The sequence below is a fragment of the Cnephaeus nilssonii genome (genome assembly GCF_951640355.1).
Source record: "Cnephaeus nilssonii genome assembly, chromosome: 6".
NCBI classification, from domain to species: domain Eukaryota; kingdom Metazoa; phylum Chordata; class Mammalia; order Chiroptera; family Vespertilionidae; genus Cnephaeus; species Cnephaeus nilssonii.
The window spans coordinates 60126428-60139867 of record NC_137077.1 but is presented as its reverse complement, the minus strand read 5'-3'; the positions used below and the strand labels follow the sequence as shown (position 1 = coordinate 60139867).

Sequence of the window (13440 nt, the reverse complement as noted above, 5' to 3'; positions counted from 1 at the left end):
ACCCCCAACTGCCCTCCCTTGCAGGCCTGGTCCCCCCAACTGCCCTCGCCTGCTGACCATCTTGTGTCCACATGGGGGCAGCCATATTTGACCACATGGGGGCAGCCATCTTGTGTTGGAGTGATGGTCAATTTGCATGTTACTCTTTTATTAGATAGGATAGAGGCCTGTTGCACAGGTGCGGGCTAGCTGGTTTGCCCTGAAGGGTGTCCTGGATCAGGGTGGGGGTTCCCTTGGGGCGTGGGGCGGCCTGGGCGAGGGTCCTATGGTGGTTTGCAGGCTGGCCATGCCCCCCGGCGACCCAAGCGGAGGCCCTGGTATCTGGGATTTATTTATCTTCTATAATTGAAACTTCGTAGCCTTGAGCGGAGCCAAGTCTCCTGCTTGCTTGGTGGCTGCAGCCATTTTTGTTGGGATTTATTTATCTTTTATAATTGAAACTTTGTAGCCTTGAGTGAAGGCCTAGGCCGGCCAGGGTGTGCACAAAGCTTGGCTTCCTCCATCGCTGGGGGCAACTCAAGCCTCCTCTCTCCAGCTCCGTGGCTGCCACCATTTTTGGGGGGATTTACTTATCTTCTATAATTGAAACTTTGTTGCCTTGAGTGGAGGCCTAGGCCAGCCAGGGTGTGTGGAAAGCTTGGCTTCCTCCATTACCAGGGAAACCCAAGCCTCCTGCTCGCTCCGTGGCCACAGCCATCTTGGTTGGGTTAATTTGCATACTCACTCCTGATTGGCTTGTGGGTGTAGCAGAGTGATGGTTAATTTGCATATCACTCTTTTATTAGATAGGATTTACAGTTTCATACTGTTATGATCAGAGACGATGCTTGATATGATTTCAGTAATCTTAAATTTTGTGCCCCATCATGTGGCCTGTCCTAGGAAATGTTTCATGTGCACTTGAGAAAAATGTATATCCTATTTATTAAATCCATAGGATCTAAAATGTGACTTTTTAAAATTTTATTTTATTGTTGAGAATATTACAGATGTTCCCCATTTTCTCCCTTTAACCCCCTCCACCCATCTCCTACCCCATCCCAGGCCTTCACCTGTCTTATTGTCTGTGTCCATGGGCTATGACTAATTTGTACTTTTAAATCCCTTTGCCTTTTTTACCCATTGACCCAAACCCCCTCCCATCTGGCAACTGTTAAAATATTCTCTGTATCTGTGAGTCTGTTTCTGTCTTCTTGTTCATTTATTTTTATTTTTAGATTAAATTGTTGATAGAAATATATTTATTGCCATTTTATTGTTCAAATTCTTGATCTTTTTCCTTCACCAGGTTAGGAAAGTTTTTAGTCATTCTTCAAATAGGTTTTGTATCTCTCTCTCCTTCTGAGATCCTTATGATGCAAAAGTTGGTATGCTTGAAGTTGTCCCAGAGGTCCCTCGTTTTTTGTTTTATTCTTTTTTCTCTTTGCTGTTTTGATTGGATGTCTTTCACTACCTTTTCTTTCAGATAGCTAATTTGTCTTCTGCTTTATCTAATCTGTTGTTGATTCCCTCTAGTATATTTTTCATTTCAGTTATTGTACTCTTTTTTATATTCTGTCTCTTTGTTCAAGTTCTCACTGAGTTCTTGTATTCTTCTGAGTTTGATTAACATAACCTTTTTTTTGAATTCTTTATCTAGTAGATTGCTTGACTCTGTTTGGTTTAGTTCTTTTTCTGGATTTTTGTCCTCTAATTTGGAATATTTTTGTCTTCTCATTTTCACTGACATTCTATGTTTGGGTCTATGTATTAGGTAGATCTGATACATCTCCTGGTCTTGAAAGAGTGGCCTTATGTAGGTGTCATTTGGGGCCCAGGATGCTCCAGGTGTGACACCTCTGTGGGTTGTGTGTGCCCTCCTGATATAGTTTGGCCTCAGTTGCTGCTGGGAGGTCATTGGGTGGGATTGACCTTCAGGCTGATTGGCTGTATCAGTGGACAAGCTGCTGTGCAGAGGCTAACGCCATGGAATGGGAGTCACTCTAGCAGAGTCCAAGGCTGCCTGTCCAGTATGTCACTTGTAGAACCACTTGGGTGGGACTCTAGAGCATTCTGAAGCCAGCCAATGGTTCTTTGGGTCTGGAGCCTCTTGGGAGGGGCACCAGTGTGGGCTGAGGCCAGCTGCTACTTGCGGTCACTTGCATGCACTTGGGAGAGGCTGGTATGCTAACCAAAGCTGGCTGCCACTTGTGCCAGGCTTGGGACTGTTTGGTTGGAGCTATACTGCAGGAGGCCAGCCACCATTTGTGCCAGGTTTAGGGCCACTTGTTGGGAGCTGTCACAAACCACGGCTGGTTGTCACTTTTGTCAGGCTTAGGGCCACTTAGTGGGAGCTACAGTTCGAGATGAGGCTGGCCACCGCTTGTGTGGGGCTTGTGGGGCTTTGGGAGAGTCTTCAGTAAGCGCCAAGACCAGCCGCTTGAGTGGAGGGGATGGAGCTGGAGCTGCTGGGCCGAGTGGGTTGGGTGGGACAGGGTCTCGGGGAGATGCTAGAGCAAGGCGAATGGTGTTAGCCACTTTAATGGAGAGCATCAGGGCCAAGTAGGTAGGAGGAGAGCTCAACAAAGGAACAAGGGCACCCACCAATGCTTCTGTTCCCTGAGAGAGTTGTCCCGACCCCTGCCCCTCCAGCCCTCACCCTAAAGTTAGTCGAATGCATTCCTCCTCATGTGACTCGGGTGCTTCTTGAGCTTTTGCCTCTGCACTGGGGCTTGGAGCAAGTGAGCTTTGTGTGAGCCCTTTGTATCAGCATCTTCGTCTCTCATAGCCCTTTATCTCGTACATGACCCCCTTTGGTTTTCAAAGCCAGATATTATGGGACTCTTCTTCCTGGCACAGGTGCCTTAGGCTGGGGAGCCCAGTAGGGGGCTTGGACCCCTCACTGCTCTGGGGAGAACTTGGTAGCCAATATGTTCCTCCCATTTATTAATCACTACACCATGGGTATGAACCTGCCTGGTCTGTGTCTCTGCCACTCCTACCTGTCCCCATATGGCTTCTTATCTATATCCTTAATTATAGGACTCTGTTCAGCTCTTCTTCAGCTGGTTCTCCATGATGCTTGTTCTGTAATTTAGTTGTAATTTGGTTGTGTTAGTTGGAGGAGGTAAGTTCAGGATTTACCTTCTTCTCCATCTTGATCCTGCCTCTTTTTGTTTCTCTCTTGAGACTAGATCTTTACTTTGTTTTGGAGCAGCGACTCTCTACCCAGGAGCTCATCAAACTTGCCCTCTGAAGTTGTGAAAGGTTCAACATGTAGAAAGATTCTGGTTAACTCACTTGGGCTGGAATATGGATCCATCCTCTGCCTTTTTTTCCTGAAGTTCATAGATGATTCTGAGAGGCAGCTGGATTGGGGCCCACTGCCCTGTACAGATCCCTGGGGCCTTGCTCAAATGTGGTTCCGAGGCTGCCTTTCTGACCTGCTCACAGGTGACGTCTGCTGGTCCGACCCCATTTTGGGTATAAGGCTATGGAAAGCATGTTTTCTGAGAATTTTGTTCCTCCCCATGGGATTCTTCCTCACTAATGCTTTTCTGCTCTACAGATGCTCCCTCCTGGACCTGCATAATGTACCAGACTCTTTTGTTGTTATTTCCATTTGGTTTCTGTGTCTTTCCACACTTGGTACTTAATACTAAGGCACTTTGTTTCTAGAGGTCATGGGCACCTTGATTCAGAACTCTCTGGTCTAGTGCCAGGAGATAAAAATTGATAGACTCTATTAGTTATGTCTTCTCTCTTTCCTGATTCATAATTTTAGTTTTCTGTGAAACAAAAGAAAATGAGCAAATACATGATGTAAGCTAAAGTTGGGAAACGGGCCAGACTTTCTGGGTATACTTTAGTTTAATTTGGGAATTTAATGTTTACTTTGTTTAAATGTCTGCCATTCACTTACTTCCTTTCACAATGCTCTTGATGAAATTCTGTTAAAATTCTCTCTGAAAGGTAAAATGGCCTTCATAATTGCCTTTGAGGTTTCTTTTTCTTTTAAGATCCATATTCCTAAAGCCAGCCACTTCCCACAACAAATTCAATACCCTCCGAAGAGGCCTCTTCTTACAAAGGAGATAGGCAAGTTTGGAAGACCCCATTAAATCTTAAAAGCATTTTATTGATCTTGGTGCTGGGCGCTGATTGAGGAAAATGTTAGCAGCTGTGTGCCTTTCCAAGGAGCAGGGCTGCAGGGCCCTTTCTGACCAGTTCGGGGAAGGAGGCTGAGTGAGAGCAGAGTGCAATGTGTCAGCCAGCTGCCCATGGAACGAACTGGCCCTTTTTTTCTTCAAGTCAGCAGTGCCATCTAAATGTTAAAATGAGAAACTTCACCCTCTCTAGCAGTGTAAATGAAGCCTGCTTCTTAGGAAGTCATTTTAACAATAACAACTAGCATTTACTGAATGCTTAGTATGTGACAGGTGCTATTCTAAATGTATTACCTGTATCAACTCATTTAACTTTCAGTCTTATGAGATATAGGTACTAATAGCCCCATTTTACAAATGAGAAAACTGAGGTACAGAAGTTAAGTGGTTTGCCCAAGATCATGTAGCTAAAATATATCAGAGCCCTGTATTTGAATTTGGTCAGTCTGATTCCAGAGTCCACACACTTAACAGTTACACGGTAGCTCAGACAACAAGTGTTTATGAAGTATATTGTGCCAGCACACTGTGCCAGGAGTCTTGGGTACACAGCAGTGAGCAGTTCGGGAAGATCCTCCTTAACTTCCTGTGTCAGGGAGAGCCAGATACTGGAGCTGCAATTGTCAGTGAAAGCAGTTGTCAGTGCAGAGACCTGGGTGTTGAGAGGACTTAGTCATACAGAGATCTGTGGGAGGGTGTTCTGGCAGAACAGTAAATGTGAAGGTACAGACGTGAGAATGAGCTGGGCTTGTTCAGGGACTGAACTGCTTTCACTTCCTAAGTGAACCACTTCTCTCACCTCCTTGCCTATCTTTGACTGTTCCTTCCATTTGGAATGCCCATCTCATGCCCATCTCATGCCCTTTGACCAGGCTACGTTAATTGTCCTTTAGGGGTTCCCTCTGGGAGGTCAGTAACCCTGTCCCCACATAAGGTAGGTGACCTTCCCTTGTTCCTGTTCACACTTACCACACCCTACTGAGTTTGTCGTTTTTACTCTCGGATTTCCTAGAAGAGAGGCACTATCTAAACTTAGAATACCCAACTCTTAACGTTGGGGGACACCTGAGTTAGTTGAATGGATATTACCAAGGTCACTTAGTAAGTGGCAGACCAGGACTGAAAATGAACTGTGCCTGTTCTAAAAATCCATTTTTCACCCTTCTGTGCTGACAGTTGTAGTTTGAGAAGCATGAAATGCCCGGCTTTCATCCTGCACAGAGAATGTCAGAGACGGTGGGTGATTCATCATGTGTTGGCAGCGCGGTTGTCTCAGTGCCAGTTGTTCTGCATAATGAACTGAGCTGTCAACAGCCTGATGGTAAAAAAAAGGGCACGTGTGACCAGTGGATTTAGCTTTGTAATGGCTGTTCAGGAGAGCAGGGGCAGGTAGTATGTGTGGTTTTCCTCTCTTGCTAGAAATTAATCTAGCTTTTATTGGGTGGTAGTATTTCTTTAAAAGGGTTTAAAGACAGGAAAAGGTTTGTAGGAAAACTAACATGGCCAGCATGATCCAAGGGAAATAGAACTGAACCGGGAGTCAGGAAAACCACATACGGGCTTTAAGACCTTGGACAAAATAAGCTTTGGTTTCCGTGTGTGAAGTTGGGAGGATGTTCAGTGCAACTAGGGGACGCCTGGCTTCTTCCTTGTAGGAGAAGCTGAGGGGCACATCCAGATGGAGCAGCCCAAGATGTGGAGTTCTCTGCCTCTGCCATTCCAGGGCTTTGCACTAAGTGGATTTGGGTGCTCTGTGATGTGTTTGTCTCTTCTTTGATGGCCGTACATGAATTCTTTAACATCGGGGCTTAAGTGTCTGTTTGGAAACCCTGAGTCTCCTCCCGAGAGCCCTATTACTCTTCTCATTGATTCTGCAGCACCGTCTATCTTCCAGAACAAAGAAACACGCCCTTTCAAGGCATGATGCCCTTGAGGTCATGCCCCAGAGCTTTCTAGGGGCTTTTGTTTGATCAGAATGTCTGTATATTTAAATCCCAAGAACATTCCCAAACTGAGAGGCTATGATTTATGAAATCATCTACTTTCAATCTTGTCCAAGCTTTTTCCATTTCAATCCATAAGTGAATGTTTGAGTTTTATACATAGAGATAAAAGCAGTACTGTCAGTTCCCGAATTACAGTGTTCTGACTTAGAATTTTTTGACTTTATGATGGTGATACAAAATACGAATCAAGTGGAAACCGTCTAGGCTAAGCTATAATGTTTGGTAGGTTAGGCATATTAAATGCATTGTCGACTTACGATATTTTCAATTTATGATGTGTTTTTCAGGACGTCACCCTGTCATAAATTGAGGAACAAACATCTATACCATTTTAGGAACTTAAAATACTAATGTTTGTAGAAGTCATTACAGTGATGGGCCCATAGTATCTATTCTAATTCTAGGTTATATAAAAACAGAGATAGATAATAATTCTCAGGCGAATTCTTCACTCATACTAAGTATCCACTAGAAGTCTATCTCCTGACATAGTATGCTAATTTTGAGACCCTACTTACTTTCTAAGTCAAACAAAACCCTACAAGGGAAGAGATCATTGTAGCTATCTGGAAGAGTCCTGGGGTAGTGTATATGGTATTTGTGCCAGTTGACTAGTACTGGAACTTACAGACCTTTCTCCCCGTGGAGCAAACCACTCTGAGAGCCTCCTGTCATACAGCTGATGGCCCTTCATTCCTGGTGAGACTGGCAGTCACCATTTTATATCTCTGGGTTTTGCTATTTTGGTGTTTACCCTTTTTCTTTTTTTATAAAACTGCCTTGGACTTGTTAGTGATACCTGTGGACTTGGCTTCACTTTATTCATATTCGGGACATCACTGAAGATCTGTTAGTCACAAAGCAGGGTCCTATTTCCTTGATCTGATTCTGGAGGTCATGTGTCTGCTGGTCTCTTCTTTCCTGACATGTTTTTTTTCTGTTCATGTCCTGTCCATTCTTTTTTTTTATGCTTTTCCCTGTTATTCATTCATTCATTCATTTATTTATTTTATTGCCTAAAGTTTTACATATGTCTCCTTTTCTCCCAATTGACCGCCCCCCCCCCCAGCCATTCCCACCCTGGGCAAGCCCCCACCGCCCCAGTGTCTGTGTCCATTGGTTATGCTAATATGCATGCATACAAGTCCTTTGGTTGCTCTCTAACCGTCCCCTCCTACCATTTGTCTCTGGATCTATTCTTGTTCATCAAATTAATTCTGTCCAGTTCCATCCCTGCTGTTGCAAATGGTAAAAGGTCCTTCTTTTTTATAGCAGCATAGTATTCCATTGTGTAGATGGAGCACAGTTTTTTAATCCACTCATCTGCTGATGGGCACTTAAGCTGTTTCCAAATCTTAGCTATTGTAAATTGTGCTGCTGTTGTTCATGTCCATTCTTGTTGACCATATTCCAGGCTTCCCAGTCTGCCTGGGGGACTTGGACCTAGGTATAATCTCACTAACCCAGGTTTGATATAATCCCTAGACATTGCTGTGGGTTTTTCTCAGTAGCACATGGATTGCCTTTCCCTTGAGCTGCGCGGTCATTTCTGATAGCCGTAGTTACACTAATGCTTCAGAGCCAGGATGAACAACGTTCAGGAGGTGTTTTCTTGCCTTTTGTGTCTGTACTTTCGGTTTTGTTTTTAAATTGAAAGTACCAGGGTTAGTAGGGTTCTTTTTAACCCCCCTAAGATGATCTAAGTTTTCTCAATAATTTTGAACACTGTAATTTCCTCTGAGTAAATGATAGCTTTTCTAGTTACAAGCTGTTGACTTTGTTTCAGTTTCTTCTCTTTGATTTCCTCATCTGTAAAAGGGGGGGGGGGGGGGGCGGGGAGTACTGCATCACAGGATTGTGGTGAGGATTAAATGAGGGTAAATGCTAAGTACTGGCACAGAACAGGTGCTCAGTGGGCATCAGTTCCCCTGGTTTCCTTGGTGGGTTGTCACCACCACTCGAAAGCTTTCCTAACCTGTGAGCAAAGTGACTTGTAGGTGTGTGCTTAGTATCCAGGCCTGAACTGTCCACTTGTAATAGCCACCAGCCACATCGGCTGTTGAGCCAAAGATAGACTACTTGAGATGTGTTATAATATTTTAAATAGCAGATTTCACAGACTTGGTTAAAAAAAAAGTAAAATCATTATTTTTTTTGTATTGCTTACATGTTGAAATAGCAATATTTTTATATATCAGGTTAAGTGAAATATATACACTGAATTTCACCTTTTTCCTTTTTACTTAAATGTGCTCACTAGATATTTTTAAATGACATATATGGTCCTATTATGTTTCTACTTGAACTGTGCTGGGTTAGGTCCTGAAGAGGCATTGTATACAGAAGGAAAATAGTCTAATAAACCAAGGAAATAAGGAGATATAAATGCAGGACAGTATCTTTAATACCAAGAATGTTTAAAATATTTAAGTTTTGTGCTCTTCAAGGAAACTTTTGATGTACTGTTGGAATAAGTTTTCTGCTGTCTTCAAAGCCTATTGCAAACATTTTTTAACAGTGTTGTCACTTTGAAAAACTATAAAAAGAGCTAATATCCTCCTTGGTGGTAAGCATTCAACCTTTGAGGCTTTCAAAATTGTCAGGAGTCAATGTGAAGTTAAATTTAGTGAACTAATAAGAATCAAGTTGGAAAACACTTTGTATAAAATAGACCCACATTTTTCTCATGATTCATAACAGACTCTAGGCAATCCCAAATGAGTTTTTAAAAATGTTTTGCTCAACAACACTATGTGTGGAATAAATATATAACTTCCCAGGGGCATATATTACAAGCCTTTGTTTTTTATTTTTATTTTTTTCACTTTTTTTATTTAGGTATTATATGTGTACATATCTTACCATTGTCCCCCCCACCCTACACCCATACATGCCCTCACCCCCCAAAGTTTTGTGTCCATTGGTTATGCTTATATGCATGCATACAAGTCCTTCGGTTGATCTCTTATCTCCCCCACCTCTCCCTAACCTTCCCCCTGTAATTTGACAGTCTGTTTGATGCTTTACTGTCTCTGTATCTATATTTTTGTTCATCAGTTTATAGTGTTCTTTATTATCCATAAATGAGATCATGTGGTATTTTTCTTTCATTGACTGGCTTATTTCACTCAGCATAATGTTCTCCAATTCCATCCAGGTTGCTGCAAATGATGAGAATTCCTTCTTTTTTATGGCAGCATAGTATTCCATTGTGTAGATAGATGTACCACAGTTTTCTGATCCAGTCATCTGCTGACGGGCACCTAGGCTGTTTCCAGATCTCAGCTATTGTAAATTGTGCTGCTATGAACATAGGGGTGCATATATCCTTTCTGATTGGTGTTTCTAGTTTCTTCGGATATATTCCCAGGAGTGGGATTACTGGGTCAAATGGGAGTTCCATTTTCAGTTTTTTGAGGAAACTCCATACTGTTCTTCACAGTGGCTGCACCAGTCTGCATTCCCACCAGCAGTGCACGAGGGTTCCTTTTTCTCTGCATCCTCGCCAACACTTGTTTGTAGATTTGTTGATGATAGCCATTCTGACAGGTGTGAGATGGTACCGCATTGTTGTTTTGATTTGCATCTCTTGGATAATTAGTGACTTTGAGCATGTTTTCATGTGTCTCTTGGCCTTCCTTCTGTCTTCTTTTGAAAAGATTCTATTTAGGTCCGTTGCCCATTTTCTTATTGGATCATTTATCTTCCTTTTATTAAGTTGCATAAGCTGCCTGTAGATGTTGGAGATTAAACCTTTATCAGTGATAGCATTTGCAAATATGTTCTCCCATAGAGTGGGCTTTCTTGTTGTTTTGTTGATGGTTTCTTTTGCTGTAAAAAAGCTTTTTATTTTGATGTAGTCCCATTTGTTTATTTTCTCTTTAGCTTCCATTGCCCTAGGGGCAGTGTCAGTGAAGAAGTTCTTTTGGCATATGTCTGAGATTTTGTTGCCTGTGGATTCCTCTAGTATTTTTATGGTTTCCTGTCTTATGTTTAAGTCCTGTATCCATTTTGAGTTGATTTTTGTGTATGGTGTAAGTTGGTGATCTAGTTTCATTTTTTTGCATGTATCTGTCCAATTTTCCCAACACCATTTATTGAAAAGACTGTCTTGACTCCATTGTATGTTCATGCCTCCTTTGTCAAACATTAATTGAGCATAGTGGTTTGAGTCGATATCTGGATTCTCTATTCTGTTCCATTTATCTATATGTCTATTCTTGTGCCAGTACCAAAGCCTTTGTTTTTTAAATTACTATAATTATATTTGAATATATAAGTCAGTAAGACCTAAGTAAGTATGGGCTATACAAAAGATAATAGTAAATGCTCTTTGTGTCATGGTGAGGTAGGGGAAGACAGTATAGATCAGGGGTCCTCAAACTTTTTAAACAGGGGGCCAGTTCCCTCAGACCGTTGGAGGGCCGGACTATAGTTTAAAAAAAACTATGAACAAATTCCTATGCACACTGAACATATCTTATTTTGAAGTAAAAAAACAAAACAGCAAAAACACCCGCATGTGGCCCGCGGGCCGTAGTTTGAGGACGCCTGGTATAGATAGAAAAGGAAAACTTGTTTCTTTTTCTCATTCCCATAGATGCTCGTTGCCAACATTGACTTGGGTCCTACTATTTTGGACATCGCTGGCTACAACCTGAATAAGACCCAGATGGATGGGATGTCTTTATTGCCCATTTTGGTGAGTATAAAGCCCTCAATCAAGCCTTAGCCAAGACTCTGAAATAAATTCCACGTTTTATGAATTTAAACTTAAAAACTATTAAATTTGGGGAAAAGAGTTTTCTTTTAAAAAGAATGATTGGAACACAGATAAACAGAGTTTTCTATATTCTTCCTACTTCCCATCCCCTCCCCCTAAAAACCATTATAAACAAAATTAAGACAGGTGACAAATTTGCAACAAGTGTGAAAAATGGTAGTAAGTCCTAATAGAAGAGTTTTTAGAAAGCAAAGATTAATATCCCAGTAGAAAAATGGGCAGAAGAAGTAACTGGTTAACTCACAGAGGTATTAGAAATGGTCAAAGTGCAAAAAGATTGCATCAATGCTGATCAAAGAAATGCTTAACTGAATGAGACCTTTATTGTCTGCAGAACTAGCCAGGATACCCACTATTTGCAGAAGTCTGAGAAAATGGAAATTACTCAGACTCTGTTCATAAAAGTGCAATCAGTATAAGCTACTGGAAGGCTAATTTAACAAGACATACCACTTCAGAATACACATATTAAGCAGTTCTATCTGGGAAGTTGTTCTAAAAAAACAAAACTCGTTCAAGTACCTACTATGTGCTTGACACCGTACAGAGCTAACTATAAAAAGTGTATGTGTAGTGTTAATAGAAGAAAACAGAAAACCTAAATATCCATGGTTAAATTGTTGTACCACTAAACAATAGAATATTAAACTAACACTACATGGTATAGATCTGTATACATTGACTTGGAAAGATGCCTATTCCATACTATAGAGAGAAAAGGAGGTTTCACAACAGCATCTCTTGTTCATTAAAAATGTGTCTTAATATGTTTAAACATAGACAAGTTTGGAAAGATTGGTCTTAAAATGTTTTAGGCATTTATAGTGACTCATAAATCTTACTCATTGATTTTTCTGAATCTATTACAGTGTATTATGTAGAATATGATTCATAGAAGAGAATACGTGTAACTCATATTAGTTATGAAACACAAGAACTCAGATATTCCAAATACTGGTACCGCTGCCTATATGTTCCTCCCCATTCTATCCCTCACCTAGAATGATCACTTTCTGATTTTCATGGTTATCATTCTCTGGCTTTTATTTTTTAGGGTTATTATGTAAATATCCCTAAACAACATACCTAGTTTTGGTCTTGTTTTGCCCTCTTGTTTTTACTAGTTTAGCTGTAAGAACTGAAGTGGGGGGATTCTCCCCCTCCCCACAAGTTCATGTATGTATGATATCTTCATTCTGACCAGCAAGTACGTTGAGCCTATTACCGTCCTTAGCACAGTCCTGCTGAATATTTGTGAGTTCTTGTCCTTGTGTGTATGAAGCTATGCATTTCTTAGTATGAGCTTAGAATAATTCTCACGCAGAGTTTATGGACAGGACTGTCTATTCTAACCTGGACTTCAGCACCTTGAGCTGTGACTGATTCTTGCTTAGCGACTTTGCTGGTTTCCGTTCCTGACCTGCCTCACAGTAGTCATGGGAACTATAGAATGCTCAAAGCACTTGCCCATCACTTGCAAGGGCTCTAGAACAGTGGTCGGCAACCGATGGTCTGTGAGGTCCAAAAGATTGACGACCACTGGTTTAAGGAAACCTTTAGAGCAGTGGTCGGCAACCGATGGTCCGTGGCAACCGCTGCTCTAGATCCTTAGTAGCCTTCATATGCATCAGTTTTAGTCACCCCCTTTAGTTACTGAATGAACAGTCCGATTAGTTTTGACTGCCAAGGCCCCTTTAGCAGTAGAATAAATAACTTTGTGGTCCTGCTCACAGTCTGTATGCCTCACAGGAACCACTTTTGCTCTTCTTCCTAGACAGGTGTCAGTAATGTGACTTGGCGATCGGACGTCCTGGTGGAATATCAAGGAGAAGGTCGTAATGTCACCGACCCAACATGTCCTTCCCTGAGTCCTGGAGTCTCTGTGAGTAATAGTTTGAGTTGGTTTGGACAGCTTCCTCACTGACAGCTCGGCAGGACACTGGTGTAGATGTAGCAAGTGCTGAAACCCGTATGAGTCCTGCTTCTCTATCACTTCACTTAGTTACTTGACTGCAAGATCAGTAGATGCACAAAGATAAATCAGTAAACCTGAAAAAAAAAGTCATGAAAATTATGCTGCTGAGCTGTTATCAGAATGTGCACTTCAAATTCTTCCAGTTATTGTAACAAGTACATGTACCTGCCAATATTCGTAACCTTATTAATCAATACCCCTTACGGATTTCCTACCCTTCCCAATAATGGTACTGTTTTTTGTTAGGGATATAACCCATGGCATCCAACAACGATATGGGCTCCCACCTTTAACTGTGCCATGCACTGGTGGCAGCCAGGCTGTACATGAAGGTGGTCACGGTGATGTTGGCCTCGCGTTGGAGTGTGGGAAATAGGCTTCCATTTGAGTTGACTCTTCTAACACCAAGGTGTTCCCGTTATAGTTAAGAACCAACCAAAAGTTGGTATGGAAGACTTGAATTCAAGTCCCATTTGGTGATCAGAACACTCATAAATAACCTGTTGATGATTCCACAAAGCTCAATTTAGC

The 13440-nt window shown here is 41.8% G+C and overlaps 1 protein-coding gene across 1 annotated transcript in view; it reads left to right on the top strand.

Moving 5' to 3' along the window:
- The window catches only part of GNS (glucosamine (N-acetyl)-6-sulfatase), a 43178-nt gene that overhangs the window by 23520 nt on the left and 6218 nt on the right, over positions 1–13440 (top strand). Inside the window, exons 10-11 of the mRNA XM_079773740.1 lie at positions 10752–10853; positions 12709–12816. Of these exons, the coding sequence (XP_079629866.1) occupies positions 10752–10853; positions 12709–12816 (210 nt within the window). The remainder of the gene's footprint in view (positions 1–10751; positions 10854–12708; positions 12817–13440) is intronic.